This window comes from Mastigoproctus giganteus, chromosome 10 (assembly GCF_048544385.1).
Source record: "Mastigoproctus giganteus isolate SK-2022 chromosome 10, ASM4854438v1, whole genome shotgun sequence".
In the NCBI taxonomy this organism is placed as follows: domain Eukaryota; kingdom Metazoa; phylum Arthropoda; class Arachnida; order Uropygi; family Thelyphonidae; genus Mastigoproctus; species Mastigoproctus giganteus.
Genome location: NC_143584.1, coordinates 152,472,785 through 152,496,706, shown reverse-complemented (window position 1 = coordinate 152,496,706; position 23,922 = coordinate 152,472,785). Strand labels below are relative to the sequence as shown.

The following is a 23,922-nucleotide window of genomic DNA, read 5'->3' as shown; positions in this document are numbered from 1 at the left end:
CCAAACCACCGGAATTACCAAACTCTTACAGACCTATAGCTTTGTTTGTTTGTTTGTTAGGTTTTATTGGCGCATTAGCAACTAAGGCTATAATGCGCACAGACCTATAGCACTGCTCTCCATGCTCAGTAAGATCATAGAAAGAATGCTACACAAAAGAATAAATCAACATTACCGCAATGCCAAGCTCAACACACCCAAACAGTATGGCTTCACTCCCGGAATGTCGACGGTTGAAGCAATCTGAAATCTGCTCTGCAAGGCAAATGAGTGCACCAAAAAATATTTTTTGGCCATCACAATTGACTTTGCTGGGGCATTTGACACACTGTGGTGGCTGAGTGTCCTGGCAAGGCTCAGAGCGGTGCGCCTCCCTCAAACTGTTCTCCTCAAACTGTTTACAAGCCTGGCTTTGTGATAATGTGCTAGTACATTCCTGAGTTATTTTTATAGAATGTAAGTAATGCAGAATTTTGCTGAACTAACAGATTACCTTCTAAACTATCGATTTTGGGCATACTTGTGAAGATAATTTAGTTCCAAACCACTAGGTTTCCATTCTAAACTATGAACAGCAGTTGCACACCGTGATATCCCCCTTGAAACTGCATTGTTGGGAGAATGCATTTTCCAGATGCACTCCCAGCTCTCTGACCTGAACAGTTTATAGTATTTTTTGTAGCTTCTTGAGCTTCTTTCCATTATTCCAGAATTCAAGAATGATGAACTGTGCATTGCCCCAAGTTATGCTTAGTGTTCATTGGCATAAGGAGGCAACCCCCAAGGCAGAATGTGCTGGTCCCGAAGGAACTAGTAGTTGTTGGTGACTCTATTGTCAGGGAAACGGGGAACATGCTTTGTAAAAAAGACAGGTGGAATAGGACCAGGGTATGTCTGCCAGGGGCAAAGGTTGATGACGTTATAGAGCGAATATCATCTTTTAAGGGCACAAAAGGTGATATAGTTGTACACGTTGGCACTAATGATATTAAGAGTAGGAGACCGCCAGAATTACTTAACAAGTACAGGTCACTGTTGAACAAAAGCCGAGAATTAGGGTTGAATTTGAAAGTGTCTGCAATTCTGCCCAAACACACGATAGGAGGGAGTATATGATGAGAGCCTTGTCGATCAATTCGACCCTGGAAAGATTGTGCAAGGCTCAAGGGGTAGAATTTTTTTCAGCCTGGACTGTACTTGTTAACAGGAGAGACCGCTTCTACAGGGATGGGATACACGTAAATAGAAAGGGTGCAAGAATATTTGCTGATGCTATCGAGGCAGTGTTAGGTGGGTCGGAAAACTGCTAGCTTGGGGGTAGACAAAGACCAATAGATTGACAGTAGCCACTGGCAGAGGTGAAAGAGATTCTTGCACTGCTTCTATTAGAATGAGCAGAAGCCTGAAAAACAAGATGCAGGATATTTCAGAGACTGCTGGGAGCCATTGCGGTACAAGTAAACACATGGGTTGTGTTAGGGTAGCTAAGAATAGAAATAGGTGCAGGTATACTTGCGTGTACACCAATGCTAGGAGTTTAGTAAATAAATTTGATGAATTTGAGGTATTGCTCAAAACATCAAAGGCAGATATTGTTGGGATATCAGAGACGTGGTGTCACACAGATATAAGGGATGCAGAACTGGAATTTGGGGAGTACAACGTCTACAGAAAGGATAGACAGGATAGGAAGAGGGGAGGGGTTATGCTATTAGTTAAGAAACACACAAAAACCAAGGAAGTGAAGCCAGTCGACATCGCTGGACAGTGCAGTGTTGAGTCAGTTTGGTGTGACATAAGCATTGGGAGATCAAAATTGAGAGTAGGAGTGTGCTATAGGCCTAATGACTCTGATGAGTATAATAAGAAACTGTACAGGGAAATAGAGTGGGCCAGTAAATCAGAGAGTCTTATAGTGGGAGATTTTAATTTCCCAGATATTGACTGGAATTTGGGGGCTGGTCACTTACGCAGTAGAAGGGCTTTTGTGGATTTATTGGATGATTGTTTTCTACATCAGCATGTTCGGGAGGCAACTAGAGGGAGTAATACTCTTGATTTGATTATCAGCAGTGATTCTTCATGCATTAAGAATCTGCAGATAAATGAACCACTAGGTGGCAGTGATCACAATGTGCTGAAGTGGGATTTACTCAAAGAGGTAACTACCATTAGGGGTAAAGGGAAGGGTTATTGCTTCCGTAAAGGCGACTACGATGGACTGAGACAGTATTTAAATTCTATACAGTGGGACCAACTGATGATGTTACCAACAGCAAATTCAAAATGGGAAGCATTCAAAGAACTTATCTTGGAAGCTACTATATTGTTCAAGGTTTAGGCCTAAATGGATGTCAGATGAACTAATGAGGCATATGGCAGAGAAGAAAAATGCATGGGATACTTGCAAATTAACACATGACACAGAAGCCTATGATGGATACAAGTTGATATGCAACCAAGTTACAAAGGAAGTTAGGCAGGCGAAGGCAGATTATGAGAAATCCTTGGCAAGGGATGCAAAGAAAAACAGCAAAGAGTTCTTTACTTATGTAAACTCTAGACGGAAGGGGATGAATCAGATTGGTCCACTTGATATTGATGGGTCAACAGTTCATGATCCTGCTCAGGTAGCTAACAAACTAAATGAATATTTTGCATCGACATTCACACATGAGGAGTTATTCAGCGAGGGGAATGCCAGAGGTGTATTCAACTCTAGCAGTAAGCTACAGAATCTTGAAATAACTGGGAGTAAAGTGGAGGAGAAATTGTTGAATATAAACACAAGAAAGGCACCCGGGGTGGATGGGATCTATCCAGTTATATTAAAGGAGGCAGCAAAGGAAGTAAGCAAACCCTTAGCCATAATTATGAGAGCTTCCTTGGACTCAGGGGAGGTACCCATAGACTGGAAATGTGCAAATGTGACCCCAATTCACAAAGGAGGATCAAAGGCTGACACAAGTAATTATAGACTTCTGAGCTTAACTTCTGTTCCAGGAAAATTAATGGAGGCACTGGTTAAAGAAGCACTGCAGGATCATTTAGACAAGACTTCAGTTATAGCTCAGACACAGCATGGTTTTGTTAAGGGGAAGTCTTGCCTGACCAATTTGATTGGATACTATGATGCAGTCACAAAAGAACTGGAAGCAGGGAATAGCTTTGATATTATATACTTGGATCTTAGAAAGGCTTTTGATACTGTTGCACATGGAAGACTGCTACACAAATTGGAGCAGTGTGACATTGGAGGCAAATTGCTGCTATGGATAAAGGGGTGGTTGAGGGGGAGAAGACAGAGAGTGGTAATCAATGGACACTGCTCATCGTGGACTAATGTTATTAGTGAAGTCCCTCAGGGCTCAGTGTTGGGTCCATTATTGTTTTCTGTATTTATAAATGATATTGATGATGGTATATCAAGCTTAATGTCCAAGTTTGCAAACGATACAAAGGTTGGCAGGGTTGTCAAGGACACTACTGACACTATGCTGCTGCAACAGGATCTGGAAAGGTTGAGCAGATGGGCTGAGAGGTGGCAAATGAAGTTTAACATTGACAAATGCAAAGTACTACACATGGGAAACAGCAACCCCAGAGCAACGTATCAACTCTGTGGTACTACACTGACAGTGGTAGAGAATGAAAGGGACTTGGGGGTGGTTGTGCAGGCAGATATGAAGTTCTCTGAGCAGTGCAGACGGGCTGCAAGTGTAGCTCATGGAGTATTGTCAATGATATACAGGAATTTTTCCAGCAGGGATAAGGAGCTGATTATTCCCTTGTGTAAGGCAATGGTCAGGCCACACCTAGAGTACTGTATACAGGTCTGGAGGCCTCATTTCAAGAAGGATGTAGAGCTGCTGGAACGAGTACAGAGAAGGGCAACAAGATTAATGATGGAACGAAGGGGTGCTCTTACGAAGAAAGGCTTAAGTTTTGCAAATTACAGTGTCTGGAGACTAAGCACCAGCGAGATGATCTGATAGAGGTTTAGTATAAAGCCTTGAATGGTTTGAGCATGCTCAATGCTGATGGGATTCTTCCTCTAGCTCAGAATAATCACCTGAGAGGGCATAAATTCCAATTGAGGAAAGACAGATGTAGGATAGATGTGCGGAAATTTGCCTTTAGCCAGCGGGTGGTTGGTTGATGGAACAGACTTCCATCCCTTGTAGTGGAGGTTGATAGCCTAAATAAGTTTAAGGCTCAGCTGGACAGGTATTTTGAACGAACAGAGGGGTGAAGTGGAAGTGGGTTTTTTTTTTTTTTTTGGCTGATGCTGCATAAGCTTGCTTTCTTGCATCAAATGCCTCTACTAATGCTAATGTCTTTTGAGCTGCAACTCAACCATAGAGAAACCAAGGCTGTGCAAATTTCTACAAATAGTAGTTACACCCACAAACCATTCTTGTTGATAACTGGTTCCAGCTACATTATTTTAGATCACTATGAGGTGGCCCAGCCATCACAAAGGGTCACCAATTGCTTCCCCTCCCCATAGTCATTCTTGGCCTGCCCTATTGTTATATCATCTTTCTTCCCCATTTTGGCTACAGTTTACTTTGAAAGATTCAAATAGACAACAGTAGTATGTGCCCACAATTACTTGTCTTTGAAAATTTCATGCTTGGATTTATACATAGTGTTAGTGATATTTATGGTGCAGCCTGATACTTTTATCATTACTTATTTGCATATAGACAGCTGGATTTCCTTTAGTACTAACAGACTAAATTTTACAAATACATTCTGGGAACGTAGAGCATTGTACGTTGGTTATATTCATATACTCTCATTTAGTATTGAATTAATGTCATTTGATGGTACTCACTTCAAAATATTGCATGAATAGCTGCCAATACTCTGGGTTTGCAAAGGAGAATCTGTCTTTTTTACTCAGTCTAACCCTCTTCGGCACCTCCATGGGCAGGAGCAGCAGTGCACACGCTTCTTGATTAGACCGGGGTTTGAGCCCGTGACCACCAAATACGGAGGATGCAGAAAGGTCAGGGAATCACCACCGCATATCCATGGAGCAATATGGCCTTGGTTGCTAATGCTCCTAAAACCCAAAATAACAAACAAACAAACTAACCCTCTTCTCTATCTCACCACTATAATATAGTTGGTGGTATAAAGTTTCTTAGCCTTTTTGTAAAAAAAAAAAAAAAAAAAAAAAAAAATCTTTCCTCTGAATTTATTTTTGTTTAATGAATATGGCACAATAAACACCTGAAAATGGTTTGCTATAATTCTTTAGTTAGCCGGCAGGGAGCAAACTTCTGTAGGTTTTTCATTTCCAATGCAATATATACATTATGGCCTAGGGATGATATCCTCTTTTAATTTAGAAAGCAATAGAGATTAAAGAGAATTAAATTTATTAAAAACTAATATAATTAAAAGTATATTTTCAAATAAAATAAATTGCAATTTTCAATTCTAACTTGCTTTGCTGATAGATTCTAAAATACTAGTGTGCCACAACATTTGTGTTTTATACATATGGTTAAAAAAAACAGATTCATAAGTAGCAAGTTGTCCAACTCAGTTTTCAGAGCATTAAGTTTAATATTATAATATTATTTAACTTAAAATATAATCATATATGGAGAACCAGCTCATAATCCAGTACTATTGGAAGAACAAGTTTTTTGAACCAACTTGAAATAAATCAATTTGGTGGGGGAGAAGGTTCAATACTTCTCAATATCATTGAGGATAAAGAAATAGATATTTTTTAGTATTATTCTGTCATCAATTCTTTCCTCTTTTATGAAAAAGGAAAGAATTGATGTATAGTGGTCCTTGGTTAGGCAACCAAGAAGTTCAAAAGGAAGCATGAAATATAGCAAATTGTCCAACTTTATAGCAGTGCTGGATGTCAGAGAATATTCAACCAGGAAAAATAAAACTAAATTCAGATCTTTCTGATGAAGCTTTAGATATGCTCTTGACAATCCAATCAAGTTTGAATAGTAGTGCTATACCATTGTTATGAACAAAAGTTTAGCTCAAGATTTCCGAAGAGGTGCTCAATCTGCAACAGTATTTTTCTCAAAGCAGCCATAATCAGTTGATATAATAGACAGTCCAAAGACAGAAAAACCACAGAGATCTGCAGACAGAAAAATCCTAGGTATGCTAATGTTTGAAAACGTTCTATAGTGGTAAATGATCCTGTGGCGATATTTTAATATAAAATGTGTGGTTTGGACTTTAAAAAAAAAAAAACCCTCTTTAAAAAAAAAAAAAAAAAAAAAAACACTTTTACCTACAATTACCTGATTTCCAGCTTTAAAAAGGTCAAAAATTGGCAGCTATAACCATGCCATAATTTTGCAGTTGAACAAAATATTTATTTATTTTTCCTCTATTTAATTTGGAAGTTATTTTCTGTTTTAGGAAAGGCCTTCTTTTGTTCAAATTTTAGCGATATTGGAGAAGATGAAAGGTGATGGTAAGAAATTATTTTACCTTATTTTTTGTTAAATTTCTTCATGCTGATCTCTCTCTTAATTGTTTTTACAGCATTATGTATAAGTTTATAAGTGTAATATGTAATATTATGTAATTATTCATATAATGTATAAATTATCAACTTAAAGCAGATATGAAGCATGACAGTTTGCTTCTGAAATAAGCCTACAGATGGTGAAGAGTTTGGAAGTTCAAATAACTATTTGTTAACAGGCTGTGGAATGCAACATAAAGCAGATATTCAAGTGAGCCCTCACTTGTACAGCCTTAATACACAATAGCACAATATGGCTTAAGTTACTGATGTGCCTAAAACCTAACAAGAGCATCATAAGGCATTTGAGAAAATTAGACTTTCGTTGGAATTGAGCAGCATGGATTTTTGTCAATGATATACAGCCATTTTGCTAGCAGGGATAACAAGGTGATTATCCCATTGTATAAGGCAATGATCAGGCCACATCTTGAGTACAGCGCATAGCAGGTCTGGAAGCCTCATTTTTGGATGGATGTACAGCTGCTGGAACAAGTACAGAGAAGGGCAACAAGGTTGGTGAGGGGGAACGAAGGAGTGCTCTTACCACAAATGGCTTCAGTTCTTCAAATTGCAGCATATGGGGACTGGTCACCTGCAAAGTGATCTCACTGAGATGTTTAAGACTTTGAATGGATTGAGCAAGCTCAGTGCTAATGGCATTCTTCCTCTTGCTCAGACCATACACACGAAGGGACACAAATTTAAATTGAAGAAGAACGGTTGCACAATAGATATGCAGAAGTTTGCCTTTAGCCAGCAGGTGATTGATTGCTGGAACAAACTTCCATCTGTTGTTGTGGAAGTTGATAGCTGATAGCTTAAATAAATTCAAGGAAGAACTAGATGAACTATGGAGGGAATGAGTAGGTGAAATGGGAAGTGTTGGATTTTTTTTTTTTTTTTTGTGGGTCTGTATAAGTTTGCTTTCTTGCATCATTTGCCACTACTAACGGTAATGCTAAAATTAAAAGCTTTAAATTTATTTATGTTATTAACTTTTATTTATATGTTAAATTAATTATAAATGATATACCATATATTCTAGTAAATAAGTCAACCTCTGAAGCGCTAAAAAATTGTCTAAAATTATAAGGTCAACTGATACGTGAAGTATAAAATTCCAAACTTAAGTTAAAGATATGTGGCTAGAACATATGAATTAATACTAATATATTTACAATTTAGTATATAGATATTTTTGCAAAAATGTGCATTGCTGCTGATCTTCCAAATATTTGTTTATCATCTTCATCCCACAGAAATGTTCATTGAATTCTTTGGGAGTTATTTTTGAGTTTACTTTTCAGTTCTCGAAAAGTAAATTTTCCAATTAACATAGATGTATTGAAATTTGTTTGTTTACAGAGAAACCAATTTGTAGTGCATTACTAAACAGGCAACAAAGAATGATTCAGCTTTGTATAAGCATAATGTCATGTCATCACCTATGCTCATAGGTTTTTATTTTATAACCTTCTACATAAAGGAGGACTAGAAAAGCTTACCACTCTCTTTATGTTTACTGTGCAGTGTAATAAAATATACCAGTGTAAAGTTTTAAAAGAAATAGCTGAAGTAGTTGCCATATTTTCCAGTCGATAAGATGCACCTATGTTTTGGAAGGCAAGTTTTGGGAAAAAATATTAGCATCAGTAGTGGCAGATGATGCAAGAAATCAAGCTTGTACAGTGTCAGCATAAAAAAAAAAAAGCCAACGCTTCCTGCATTACCTATCCAACCCCTTTAAGAATTTGTCGAGCTCTTCCTTAATTATTCAAACTTCCCACTGGCTGAAGGCAGGTTTCTGCAACCATCCTTCCTCAGTCAGATGTCATAAATATTTAGCATGTCTAAATCTATTCAAAGCCATAAACACCTCAATTAAACCTCATTGCAGGTGCCAAAGTCATTGCTAATTTCCCGTTTCTTCAAAGATATGGCAACTGTCTTGTGTTTCACTTTGCTAATTTTTCACCCATTCATGCACCTAGTAAATTGTTGGTCCCTTCATTCATTCTGTTAGTGTCAAATTATGTTTTGGTGCTTCCGTCTATTTGGTGCACTCCTCACAAAGGGTTTGTTAATTAAGATGCCCAGTGACTGCAATTAGCAAAGGCCTCCTGGAATTACAACTAACTTCCATGTTTGATTCAGCAACAGTCCTTTTTGTTGTCTCTTGTGTGTGATCAGAATTGGTTACATTTCTGATCACATTTCCAAGTAATGGTAACCACATGAAAAAAGGTCTTAAAGGCAAAGTGTTTAATCTTGTTTGAATATGAGATTTAAGAAAGTGATATTATTACCTTGTTCTATTTCCAGCGTGTTTTTGTTTTAATTTAACTTGCATATCATGTGATTCAGATGATTTTTAGCCTGTCTGTTATGTCATCTATGTTAATTTCACACAGGCAGGATATTATCAGATTCTGAGCTACTTTAATGACTATGAGATTTGAATAGCAGGTCATGTGGATTGAATGGAATAGTATTTAAAAGAAAACTGTCCAGAATAACTTCTTCAAAATGAAAATAATCTTAATTACAATTAAGATTATTGCTCACTACATTTCATAACAGATAATAACCTGTTAATCTAACACTTCCTAATTCATTTCACAAATATACATGGTCGCAATTCTAATCTCAACGATGTCCATTTCCACTTGCAGTCTGCCAAACCCCATGTGCTTTTTCTGACAGAATCTCAGTTATCGGTTGATTCAACTACTGCTCATCTCAGATGCCCAAATTATTCACTGTATGATTCCTTTCGCCTCAAAGGTAGTACTTGTGCATGTCCGTTCTGATATTCCCTGTCAGAGACTTGGCAATTTGGAATCTCTTCTCTTTGATCTTCTCTGGCTTAAAATCTCTCTACCTCATTGTGTCAAATTCATCTGTTGTCTCTACCATTCTCCCAACTCCACTAATCACTTGGAGCTCTTTGACTTCCTCTCTTTGCAACTTGACTTTCTCCAGTCTAACTTTCCTAACAGTGAGGTGATTTTCCTTGGTGATTTTAATGATCACAACTCCAGCTGGCTTCCGTTTTCTAGTCACACCAACCCAGCAGGTCGAGATGCTGAGGCTTTTGCAATTACTAATGACCTAGCACAGATTGTGCTAGGTCATTAGTAATTCCGAAACAATTTACGTACAAATTTACGTACAAGAATACCGAAAAATCCTAATCGTACAGCCAATACGCTTGATCTTTTTCTCACAAACAACTCTTCTAAGTACGCGGTCGAAGTGAGAGGTCCTTTAGGCACTTCAGATCACAACTTGGTGTTAGTCTCTTCTCCTATGGAACCTTTATCTCATGGCTATTCCCAACCTCGTGTTGTTTGGCATTACAAGAATTCAAAATGGGATGACCTGCGAGACTTCTTTTCTTCTTTTCCTTGGTTGGATTACTGTTTCGAAACTTCTGATATCAACATTTGCTCAGATCGTGTCAGTGAAATTATTCTTGCAGGAATGGAATCCTTTATCCCACACTCCACTTTAAAATCTCATCCTTTATCTAAACCTTGGTTTTCCAATAAATGTACTAAGAATGTTGCATATTTTAATTGGCTTGTTTCTAATTCTTCAGTTTCATTTTCTGACTATACCAAAGCTCGCAACAATTATAAAGCAGTTATTAATCAGTCCAAACTAGAGTTTGAACAGGCTAAGAGTAGAAAACTTGCTACTTGCCCTAATGGTAGCCAAGCATTCTAGTCTCTTGCCAAAGCTATTGCCCGAAACTTTTGCCCATCTCTGCCCCCACCCCTGTCCAAACCAGATGGTTCTGTTGTCACTTCAGCCAAGGATAAAGCTGATTTGCTAGTATCCCATTTTTCTTCCAGCTCATGTATTAATGATCTTGATAAAACACCTCCCACCATTCCCACACACGCTCTATTCAATGCCTCCTGTGGTCTTCTGTCAAAAGGATATCAGAAGGATTTTAATGAATCTTGATGCTAAGAAAGCTCCAGGTCCTTATGGTATTTCTCCACTTGTTCTCAAAACCTGTGCTCCTGAACTTACTCCTATTCTTTGCTGCCTTTTTTCACTTTCTTATTCCAAAGGTGTTTTTCCTTCTGCTTGGAAATTTGTTCATATCCAGCCAGTTCCTAAAAAGGGTGACAAATCCCTCCCATCCAATTATTGTCCCATTGCAATTACTTCTACTCTTTGTAAAGTAATGGAGAAATCAATTAACCACCAACTCTTAAACTACCTAGAAACCTTCTGTCTGATCAACGATCACCAGTATGGATTCCATTAGTGTCAATCCACTGGTGATATTCTGGCTTATGTTACCCATTTATGGACTAATTCAATGGAAATGTTCGGTGAAACACAAGTAGTTGCTCTTGACATCTCAAAGGCTTTTGATCGTGTTTGTCATAAAGGTCTTCTAAACAAGCTTTCATCTTATGGTTGGCCGGGGGGGGGGGGGTTGAGCCTGTCACCACCAAATATAGAGGATGCAGAAAGGTCAGGGAATGACCACCACATATCCCGGAGCAATATGTCTTTAGTTGCTAATGCTCCTAAAAACTAAAACAACATCAACAACATCTTATGGTTTGCCAGCTGTTTTTAGTAATTGGTTATCCAGTTTTTTTTCTGATCGCTCACTGAGGGTGGTGGTAGATGGCTCTCTGTCTTCTAACTTCTCCACTAATTCCGATGTCCCCCAAGGTTCAATTCTTTCCCCCACTCTTTTCCTCTTGTATATTAATGACCTTCTTCCATTGACTGGAAATCCTATCCATAGTTTTGCCGATGAGAGCCCATTGCATTCCACTTTCCATTTTGAGAAACCTTATCCTGCTCCATCAGCTTCAACTTCTCGAAAATCTGCTACCAATTCCTTAAATGCCAATCTTCAGGTAATTCTCCAGTGGGGCAGAAACAACTTAGTTGATTTCAATCCTTGTAAAACTCATTTGTTTTATATCTCGCAAAAAGGATTCTTCTGCTCCTATGCTTATCTTTAGTGACACTCCGATTTCTAGACAAAATGATATATCCCTTTTGGGGATTACCCTGACTTCTAATCTCTCTTGGACAAGCACATTACAAATATTGCTTCCTCTGCTTCTAAAAAACTTGGTTTTCTCTTTCGCTCTCAGCGTTACTTTTCTTCCAAACAGCTGCTCACTCTGTATAAATCGCAAATCCACCCTGCCATGGAATATTGTTCCCACATCTGGGGTGGTGTTCCCAAAACCTCTCTCAGGCTTTTTGATTCCATTCAGAAGAGGGCAGTTAGGTTAATTAATGATTCATCTCTAACAGTCTCTCCACTCGCTTTCTCATAGACGTACTGTTTCTGCTGCATGCCTCTTCTACAGATACTTCCATGGGCACTGTTCTTCTGAATTGGCTTCTATAATTCCCGCTCTCTCTTTCAAAACAGTCCGAACACGTGCCACCACCAGCCAACATCCATTTACTGTCCAACCTCAAACCCACAGAACCAACTTTTCAACTTCCTCATTTATTCATTCAACTGCCGTTTTCTGGAACAACCTTCCTTCATACGTATTTCCTGAAAGTTACAATCTACAGAAGTTCAAGTCCAGTGTCAACAAATATCTTCTTTCGTCTTCTCAACCTCCAACCCAAGCACGGTACTAAGTACTGCAGGTTCTAATACCTCTTGTGTTTGGGGTTCACATAAAAAATTTAAAAAAAGAAAACTGAAAAACATAAAAAAATTCTTATTACCACAAACCAAACAAAACAAGGACATGACAAAATAAATACTGCACAAGTGCAGTATTTATTTTGTCATGTCATTTGCCAATTGACTATAGTGGGACTCTGAACAGCAGACTTGTAGTAAACAATCACACTTCCAGCATAATAGCAAACTAAGAGTACTCACTTGATGTTTTGTAACATTTCCATACTTTTATGTTTCTGGATCCTTGCCAGATCCTATCAGGTATCTGGTAAGGATCCTGAAACACCACCTTTGTGATATGTTAAGGAATTAGGTCAAAGCACTTTATTAATAAACTAATTTTGCATTAAATACTTAATAAAAGAGTGGTTCATTTCAAAAATGATGCAAGAAAACAAGCTTATATAGCAGCAGCAAGCAAAAAAAAAAAAAATCCATTTCACTTAGCCATCCCCTCCAATAGTTTGTCTAGTTCTTCCTTGAATTTATTCAAACTATCCACTTTCACAACAATGGGTAGAAGCTTGTTCCAATAATCAACCACCTGTTGGCTGAAGGCAAACGTCTGCATAATCTGTTCTGCAACCATCCTTCCTCAATTTGAATTTGTTCCCTTCATGTGCATAGTCTGAGCAAGAGGAAAAATCCCATTTCTTTAGCAAACTCAATGCATTGAGTTTGTTCAAGCCTGAATGGCTTAAACACCTCAAAGATGACCTCTCAGGTGCCTGGTTTCCAGATGCTGCAATTTGCAGAACTGAAGCCTTTTTTGGTAAGTGCACCCTCTTTGTTCCCCTCACTAGCCTTAATGCTCTTCTCTGCCCGTTCCAACAGCTCTACATATTTCCTAAAATGAAGCTTTCAGACCTGTATGCAGTTCTCAAGATTTGGCCTGACCATTGTCTTATACAATGTTATAATAACCTTGGGCTTGAGTTTCATCATTGAAGAAAGAATTTTTAAAGGCCAATTTAATCATGGCTGTAGTTAGCCAATTTCAGACAAGGTGACGAGTCCCTTCCCCAAGAATTAATCTGAAAAGTTTTTCAGCACAACATGCAAATTTTCCATGAACACAATATACATTGATGCAGTATGGTCTAAGTTGCTGATGTGCTTAAAACCCAACAATTAATAACTTATATTTGTAAGTAGAAATGACAAATTCTGAAACATGAAAGTCATGTCTTATACCCTTTACAGGATAAAGGGTATAAGACATGACATGACCTAAATTTTTGATGTCTTTTGGGAATCCTGAAAAGAAAAAATTGTATCAAAATGATTTGTTCACAGGAAAAGTAATAATCTCTGATAAATGATGTTGAAAATCACATTTGAAGAGTCAAATTTTTTTGTCAACATGTTGCAAAGAATGCTAGATAGCTGAGTATTGCTGTGTACATGTTCTCTTTCAGTTTACCACTATCACTTAAATTGATGGCTGTAGTTGGTTTAACATATCCAAACAGCTCTGGATACCAAGAAATACATGATATTTGGCTTATTGAACATTTCATTCTTTATATCCTCTTTTTTTCATGTATCTAAAAATTCAAATGATGATTTAGTTGTAACCATTAAGTTCAGCATGTGATAATTACTGATTTACATTTCAGATTCTCTGTATGGTCAAGCATCAGTCTACCTCAGTCAAAAGAGCATATGGAGGTAAGATAGTTTCATTGCTTTTCCATTTAATAAATAGCAGCGATGTTTGTAGACATAAAAAAATACAAGTTTGACTCAGAAAGTTCCAGTGACGAATTTATTGTAGCATTCATGGGCAGACATATCGAGACAAATCAGATGCTTATATGAATAAGCACCACTGGGAAACTTATGATGTGCTAGACATATCACGATTCACAAGTTTGGCCATTAGATGGCCATAAAACATAGTGCACTGAATCCTTCCATTGGTAGGGCATTTTCCTTGTCATTAATCAAAATGTTGGCACTGGTGCTAACATGTTTCACCCTGCACAGAAAAACACCCAGAAACTGCCACTGTAAATCATCCACAAGACGAATACACCATCCACCTCAGAATTTTATGAATGCTGAGGTGGATGGAAGTTGAAGAAGTACAACAGTGTGCATATGCATGATGATCATTGGGAAATAACAGATAAAGTGTTCCATCTGTATAGGGTCATGCAATATCACTCAAAGATGATTTGAACATGAATCATGTTTGTTAGCACATTGTTCTGTGCAAATTAAAAGAGACCCCCATATTGGCGGTCTGTGTGACTTGTTGCAAAGGCTGGTGCTGACCCATATTCCTGAGCAGAGATGAGGGTGGAGGTTTTTTGTAAATCCTCCAAAGTAATTGGTAGTCGTCAGTTTGGAAGAACAAGTCCTCACATTGCCCCAGAAAAGTTTTTTTCTGTAACAGAAGCAAGAGTAAAGTTCTGCTGGAAGTTTTCTATAATGCCAAATGATTTGTTCAGTATGAATTCATGTCACAGAAGTTCAGACTCTTCTCATATAATGTCTGGTATGTGAAGATTCACATGTCATCCATGGGATGCCATTGACCATAAATGGCAGCAGCTCCTGCATAACAATTCACTTGCCCATCAATTGCTAAATCTGACAAAGTGCCTGATGTACACTGACCAAGGTGACAATGCTGCCACATCCTTTATACTCATCAGATAATTTTGCTGCTGGACTCACAACTTAGGGATTGTGAAATCTCAACCGAAAGAACAGTGTTTCAGTAATACAAATAAAGTTGTTAAAGACATAATAAAAGCTATTCTGAAGGGCATTCTGAAAAATGATTCCTAGTGGTGCTTCAAATTCTGTACAACCAATAGCAGAATTTGCCTATTTACACTACTTTGAATTCAGTGTTATATAATCTCAAATTTTTATCATCAGTTGATAACAATAATTCATTATTGGAACTTTCCAAACTAGCCTTTATATAATACAAGTAACTAACAGTTTTTTATTATAGAATATGTAACATTTTCTCTTTTCTTTTGAGTACTTTCCTTGTTTCATTAAAAGTGGGCTCTGCTAAACAAACATAATTGCCCTAGTGAAGAGAAGGGAATACTGTTAAAAGTATAGCTTATAAAATCTTTGCTCACCAGTTATGTGAATCAGCTGAAGGTTTTAGTATTACAAATGCATTACAAGTTGGAAGAGAAACCTAAATCCTAAGTACATAAATGCATCATTGTGCATAAGCACTTAGAATAGAGCTATAACAAGAAAGAACGCAAGCGAGCAAGTATAAAATATGAGTTGGAATATGTAATTTCAAACTTTGTTAGATGGATTTTTGTGCAGTCATTATCCGCCGAGAACTGGCCTCCATAGGCAAGTGGTCAGGTCAGGAGCGGGAGTGCAGTAGCACACGCTCTTTGAGTAGACCGGGGTTCAAGCCCCTGACTGCTAAATATGGTCAATCTGTCAACCTGCACTGGACCAGCGTGGCAAATTATGGTCCATTTCCCTCAACGTGAATCATTGAGGAGGCGTCCATCCTGCAGTGGATTGATAATGGCTGCAGTTTATCTGCAGAAACTGACAATTTGGAAACTGTACAAAAAAAAGAATTATATGTATAACCTAATGTATGTACCTGTCATATTGCCTGTTTATGTTGATTTTTAAATATTTTATTTATTTTATTTTATTATTATTCATGGATTTTTTTTTTTTTTTTGACATTTCATGAAAATGTGTATGATTAATAATATCTATATATAAAAATAGACCAAAAAAAAAAACATTGACTGATAGCAGTAAACATCAACCACCAGAATTTCATGCATACACATGTGTGAAATTCTGAAATGCTTAATATGAATTCTCGTCATATGATTTTCTTAATAAGTATTCTATTAATACCAAATATGAATGATCTGAATTCTTATAATTCATAGAAGAACATATAATCACCAGATCTTTTTACCAACTTATAAAAGACTGATCAACTTATATAAGAAATGCAGGTAACCTGTTATTTTATATAATGTGAATATTTCATATAATGCCAATAAATAAGATTAGTGAGTGGAACAAAGGATTGCTGTTACCAAGATCGGCTTAGTTCTGCAAATTGCCTTTGAAGATTAGGCATGCTCAAGGTGATCTGATTGAGGTGTATAAGGCATTGAATGGTTTGAGCAAGCTCAGTGCTAATGGGATTCTTTCTCTTGCTCAGATTCTGCACCTGAGAGGATATAAATTCAAAATGAGGAAAGACAGTTATAGAATAGATTGTGTGGAAATTTATCTTTAGCCACCGGGTAGTTGATTGCTGGAACAAACTTCCATCTGTCATGGAAGTTGAGAGCTTAAATAAATTCAAGGCTGAACTAGACAAAATTTTGGAGTGAATAGATGGGTGAAATGGGAAGGGGTTTTTTTTTTTTTTTTTTGGCTGATGCTATATAAGCTTGTTTTCTTGTATCATATGCCTCTACTAATGCTAAATATTAGTATCGAAATTATGTATTTGTAGCGAATGATTCTTATCTCATAATGAATAATAAATTCAATTAAAAATTAATTCAAATTAATTAAATTGAAATAGAAATCAGCCAAAGTTTTTATATCTTGGGCTTCCCTCTTGATCCTAATGCTTTTATGAACTTAAAAGATGTAGAAGTTTGAAAATGAAATGAAATGAAAATTAAACCAAGGATCTGAATAGTTGACTTTCCAGTATTGTCTTCAGTTGGTTTAGAAGCCACTGTGAGATAAAAGTTTATGTTTAACACTTTCGCTGCCTGCTTTTCTGACAACCTTTTAAACCCAGGATTGAGTTAATTCGGGTTGGGGAGGGCAGAGACATTTTTTATCTTTCTTCTCACTATAGCTGAATGAGTCAGCTGCTGCTGGCAAAGGTTGTTTTACAAAAAAATGTGGTTTTTCTTCTGCTAAATTGTTCTAAAGTCTAAGGTGGGTTTTCCCTCCAAGTTGATTAAAAATTCCATGATGCAGTTAATGTGTTAAAGGAGAAATATTTGGGGTGCCATTGTGCATTTATGTGGTCAGTTCACAAGTAGATTTTTAGAAAGCTTGATATAATACACGGATGAGCCAAAACATTATGACCACCTACCTAATATGATGTTGGTCCTCCACATGCAGCCAAAACAGCTCGTATCCAGTGAGGTATGGATGCTACAAGGTTTCTAAATATGTCTTGTGGTATCTGGTACCAACACGTAACCAACCGATTCTTTAACTCCTGTAAGGTTCATGGTTGAGATGCCACAGATCAGAGTTGCTATTCCCACACAAACCACAAATGTTCGATGGCATTGATATCTGAGGAATTTGGAGGCCGTGGCAATACCTGGAAGTCTTCCTCATGTTCCGGAAACCAGTCTCAAACAATCCGGGCGGTGTGGCAGAGCACATTATCTTGCTGAAAGATGGCACTGCCAGAGGGGAAAACCGTTTCCATGATAGGGTGTACCTGGTCAGCAATGATGTTTAGGTAGGTGGTAGATGTGAGAGTGCCCAGCACATAGATGACTGAACCCAGGGTATCCCAACAGAACAACACCCAAAGCATCCCACAGTGCCTCCAAGCACCATCACTTCCCCAAGTAAACAATACACACATACCCAGCTGTCCACATGGGTGCAACAGGAAACATGATTCATTGGACCAGATGACCTTCTCCCAATCACTCAAGGTCCAGTTTCGATGCTCGTGTGTCCATTGTAGGCACTGTCGACAGTGAACCGTGTTTAGCATGGGCACTAGGAGCGGCCTGCCGCTACGCAGCCACATTTTAAGCAGAGTTCGATGTACTGTGTGTTGTGACACATTACTCCCATCACCAGAATTCCAATTGCCAGCGAGTTGTGCCACAGTTGCCCTTCTGTTGCCACGTGCCATCTGGAAGAGAATTTGCTCACCTCAAACATCGATGAGCTGTGGTCATCCAACACCTCGCCGGCAGTTTGTGGGTTTTCCCTCCTCAGACCACTTTCGATAGATACTAACCACGGCTGACCATGAGCATCCAACCAGCCGTGCCATTTCAGATATGCTCTGACCCAGTCGCCTGGCCATTACAATTTGTCCTTTCAAACTCGCTTAAGTCTGCTGCCTTTCCTATCTGAAGAACAAGAGTAACACTGATTAGTGGAGCTCAGTATCAGGTGTTTTTTTATACAGTGTCCCAACCTTTGCACATTCCGTAGTTCACTTACGCTTCAATTTGTATAAAGACTCACTGGTCATAATGTTTTGGCTCATCAGTGTAGCTTCCAGTCTTGCAAAAGAGCAAGCTTAAGTGAACATTAAAGAGCCTGAGAAGAAGGGTTATGTTGAAACCTTTTGATGGCTAGATCTTCATATACCAGTAACTTATAGTTTTGAATGTAACTTTATTAAATCCTGTACTTGATTTAGTCATGGAGAATATGAATTGTGAATTAAGCACAAGTCTTATTAAAATTACATTCAAATTATAAGCTATTGGTATTTGTAGATCAAATATCATCTTTAAGGGCCCAAAAGGTGATGTTGTTGCACACGTTGAAACTGATGACATTAAGAGTAAGAGATCTGCAGATTTACTCAAATACAGGTCAATGTTAAAAAAAAGTCGCGAGTTAGGGTTGAACGTGAAAGTATCTGCAATTCTGCCCAGACACGATAGGAGAGAGTATATGATGAGAGCCTTGTCGATCAATTCAGCCCTGGAGAGATTGTGCAAGGCCCACGGGGTAGAAGTTTTTTCAGCCTGGTCTGTGCTTGTTGACAAGACAGACTGCTTCTACAGGGAGTGGGTACATTTAAATAGAAAGGGTGCAAGAATATTTGCTGATGCTATCGAGGCAGTGTTAGATGGGTTGGAAAACTGCTAGCTTAGTGGGGGATACAGAGACTAAAAGGTTAACGGTGGCGGCAGGCAGAGGCAAAAGTGATTCTTGCACTGCTTCTATTGGAATGAGCAGCAGCCTGGAAAGCAAGGTAATGGAGATTTCCAGGACTGTTGAGAGTAATAGTCGAACAAGTAAATACGTGGGCTGTGTTAGGGCAACCAAGAGTAGGAACAGGTGCATGTATACTTGTATGTACACCAATGCTAGGAGTATAGTTAATAAATTTGATGAGCTTGAACTGCTAGTCAAGACATCAAAGGCAGATAGTGTTCGGATATCAGAGATGTGGTATCACACAGATATAAGCAGTGCAGAATTGGAATTTTGGGAGTACAGAGTGTACAGGAAGGAAGGAGGGGTTATGCTGTTAGTTAAGAAACACAAAATCTAAGGAAGTGAATCCAATTGATGTTGCCAGACAATGTAGTGTCAAGTCTGTTTGGTGTGAAATAAAGTGAATCCAATTGATGTTGGGAGACAATGCAGTGTCAAGTCTGTTTGGTGTGAAATAAGCACTGGGAATGGAAAAATGAGAGTAGGTGTGTGTTATAGGCCTAATGAATCTGATGAGTATAATATGCCATTGTGCATAGAAATAGGGTGGGCAAGTAAATCAGAATGTCTTATATTGGGGGATTTTAACTTTCCAGATATTTACTGGAACATGTGGTTTGGTCACTCGCACACTAGCAAGACTTTTGTGGATTTATTGGATGACTGTTTTGTACAGCATGTTCGAGAGGCAACCAGAGGTAGTAATACTCTTGATCTGATTATCAGCAGTGATTATTCATGCATTAAGAATTTGCAGATAAAAGAACCACTGGATGACAGTGATCACAATGTACTGATGTGGGAATTACTTAAAGGTGACTATAGAAGTCTCAGACAGTTTTTAAATTCTATACAGTGGGATCAACTGATGATGTTACCAACGTTGAATTCTAAATGCGAAGCCTTCAGGGACTTAATTTTGAAGGCTACTAGGCTTTTCATTCCAACTAAGAAATACTATTCAAGGTTCAGATCTAAATGGATGTCAGATGAATTAATGAGGCTTGTGACAGAGAAGAAAAATGTATGGGATGCATATAAAGTATCAGGTGACATAGAAGTCTATGGCAGGTATAAACTAGTCTGTAATCAAGTCACAAAGGAGGCTAGGCAGGTGAAGACAGATTATGAGAAATCTTTGGCAAAGGATGCAAAGAGTTCTTTACTAATGTAAATTCTAGAAGGAAAGCGATGAATCAGAATGGACCACTTAACATGGGTTGACTATTGATGATCATGCTCAGGTAGCTGATAAACTGAATGAGTATTTTGCATCTACATTCACACATGAGGAGTTATTCAACGAGGGGAATGCCAGAAGTTTATCAAATGCTAACAGTGAGCTAAGTGATTTTGTAATAACTGAGAGCAAAGTGGAGGACAAATTGTTGAAGTTAAACATAAAGAAGGCACCTGGGATGGACGGGATCTATCCAGTTATATTAAAGGAGGCAGCAAAGGAAGTAAACAAACCCTTAGCCATAATTATGAGATCTTCCTTGGACTCAGGGGAGGTCCCTATGGACTGAAGGTGTCCAATTGTATCACCAATTCACAAAGAGGGATTCAAAAGGTGACACAAGTAACTACAGACCTGTTAGTTTAACTTGTGTTCTCGGGAAAATAATGGAATCACAGATTAAAGAAGCATTGCAGGGTCATCTAGATAAGACTGCAGTAATAGTTAAGACACAGCATGGTTTTGTTGAAGGGAGGTCTTGTCTGACCAATTTGATTGGATACCATGATGTGGTCACAAAGGAACTGAATGCCAAAAATAATTTTGATATCATATACTTGGATTTCAGGAAAGCGTTTGCTACTGTGGCACATGAAAGAATGCTGTACAAATTGGTGAGGTATGGCATTAACGGTAAGTTGCTACAATGAATAAAGGGGTCGTTGAGTGGGAGACGACAGAGAGTGGTAATCAGTGGATATGGCTCTTCGTGGACAAATGTTATTAGTGGAGTTCCCAGGGTTGTGTTGGGCCTATTGTTGTTTTTTATATTTATCAATGATACTGATGAAGGTATATCAAGTTTAATGTCCAAGTTTTCAGATGATACAAAGGTTGGCAGGGTTGTTAATGACAGTAAAAACAGTATGCTACTCCAATTGGATCTAAATAAGTTGGGAAAATGGGCTGAAAAGTGGTAATTGAAGTTTAACATTGATAAATGCAAAGTACTGCATATGGGTATCAATAACCAAAGAGAAACGTACCAACTGTGTGGTACTACACTCAGGAAAGTGGAAAGTGAAAAAGACCTGGGGGTAATTGTGCAGTCAAATATAAATTTTGCTGAGTAATGCAGATGGGCTGCCATGGCAGTTCATGGAGTCTTGTCATTGATATATAGGAATTTTGCTAGCAGGAACAGGGAGGTGATTATCCCATTATACAAGGCAATGGTCAGGCCACACCTAGAGTACTGTGTACAGGTCTGGAGGCTTCATTTTAGGAAGGACGTAGAGTTGCTAGAATGAGTACAAAGAAGGGCAACAAGGTTGGTGAGGCAAACAAAGGGGGTGCTCTTACCAAGAAAGGCTTAAGTTCTGCAAATTGCAGTGCCTAGAGAGTAGACACGTGCGAAGTGATCTGATCGAGGTGTATAAGGCCTTGAATGGGTTGAGCAAGCTGAATGCTGATGGGATTCTTCCTCTTGCTGAGACTAAGAACCTGAGGGGGGCACAGTTTCAAATTGAGGAAAGATAGTTGTAGAATAGATGTGCAGAAATTTTCCTTTAGCCAGTGGGTAGGTGATTGGTGGGACAGGCTTCCATCTTTTGTTGTGGAAGCTAATAGCCTAAATAAATTTAAGGCTGAGCTGGACAGGCATTTGGAACAAATGGAGGGATGAAATGGGAGGGGTTTTTTTGGTTTTTTTTTTTTTGGCTGATTCTGCATAAGCTTGCTGTCTTACATCGAATTCCTCTACTAATACTAATGAAGCTTTGACCATCAAAAAATGGCTCTAGCATAACTCTTCTTCCGATATCTTAATGTTTGTTTACTAGCTGACATTTCAGAAGCTTGAATGCTCTCCCATCAAGTTTTCCACAAACCCCACATGAAAACTGAATATGCCAATGTACCATAGGTCACACTCCTCTTCCTTTAAATACCAACGTGCATCTTGTAATAGCTTTTAGACCAACTGAAGAAGATATCCAGAAGTCAACTGTTAAGCTCTCGGTTTTAACTCCATTATTTTAATTGTACCAGTAATGACAAACCAATGCAAAAAAATTGCGCACTTTCCTTAAGGTGGATCTTATTAATTTTAATGTTTATTTCATTTTAATGCTTCTTCAAGTTCATCAAACCATACAGACCAAGAGGTGTGTCAGAACAAAAAGTGTTTGCTATTCAGTTTAGTATTAATAAAGGCATGATGATGCATGAGGCTTATTTAGCATCAATAAATCGCCTAGTTTAATCTGTGTGTGTGTGTGTGTGTGTATGTATATACTCTGAGTGATCATTGAATTATGACCACCTACCTAACACTTCGTAATACCTCCTTTTCCCCTCAGTACAGCAGCTATCTGACATGGCATTTATTCAACAAATGTCGGAAGCATTTGGGAGGTATGGCCAACCAAGCTGTGTGCAATGCAGTCAGCAATGCAGGTATGTAGGTGATTGGTATATCCAGCCGCCTGATATGCCTTTCCATAATGTCCCACAAGTGCTCTATGGCATTGATATCAGTGAAGTTCGGAGGCCAATCGATATGCTGGAAGTCAGAACTGCGTTCCTCATTCCTGCACATCTAGTGCCAGATGGATCAGCGCATTGGCATCTTGGAAGACACCATCATCATTTGGGAAAAAAGTGTAACATAGCGGGGTGTACACACTCAGCAAGCAGTTTACGATAGCAGAGACCAGTGATACATTGTTCCATATGCACTAGGGGTCCAAGTTCCTGCCAGTGAAACATGCCCCACACCATACAACCGCCTCCACTGGCCTGCACTTTTGATACCATGCTTGATGGATGAAGAGCCTCACGTTGTTGACACCAAATCCATACACAACCATCCACAGTGTGGAGTAAATAATGTGACTCATCCGACCAGCACACCTTCTTCAAGTCTTCTAATGTCCAACTTGCATGCTCTTTGCATCAGGCGAGTCTTTTACGCCGGTGAATCTTTGTTTGGAGAGGGTGTCGTAGGGGTCGTCTGCTGGTATAGCCCATGTGTGCAAGCGTGCAATGCATGGTCTTGCCAGATATTGTTCCAGGTTGGCCCATGTTGTATTGGGTAGTCAAATCTTGAACAGTCCTGTGCCTGTTTGCCTGTACAAGTTGTCGGATCCGGCACTCACTTCTAACATCAACCTTTCACTGACCTTTGCAGTTTTTCCATCAGGTCATTGTTTGGCCATTTTGACACCAGTCCTGGTACACTTTAACTACAGCAGCTCTCAAACACCCCACGAGTTCAGCCGTTTGGGAAATTGAGACACCAGCTCGTCAAGCACTCAGAATCTGTCCTTTATCAAAGTCCTATAAATCCTTCCTTTTACCCATCACGCTCGAAATTTTACTACCTACTGAACCACTGACACCTTATCTATGCTGTGTAGGTTGACTAACTCCACACTCTCATACCTCACATGTTCAACAGGTCCCATTCAGTTTTCATAGGAGTGGTCATAATTCAGTGATCACTCAGTATGTATATATATATTAAATGTAATTTAAAGTCAAAGCTACAGTTGATGGAAAAAATAAAAATAAATAAGCAAGGTATGACAAATG

General features: G+C 38.6%; 1 protein-coding gene across 2 annotated transcripts in view; it reads left to right on the top strand.

Annotated features, from left to right (window-relative positions):
- The window catches only part of LOC150079387 (mitogen-activated protein kinase kinase kinase 20-like), a 269,330-nt gene that overhangs the window by 154,167 nt on the left and 91,241 nt on the right, over window positions 1–23,922 (top strand). For both annotated transcript variants that reach the window (XM_090382216.1, XM_090382217.1), the window contains exons 10-11: window positions 6,415–6,469; window positions 13,838–13,889. In XM_090382216.1, the coding sequence (XP_090238342.1) occupies window positions 6,415–6,469; window positions 13,838–13,889 (107 nt within the window). The remainder of the gene's footprint in view (window positions 1–6,414; window positions 6,470–13,837; window positions 13,890–23,922) is intronic.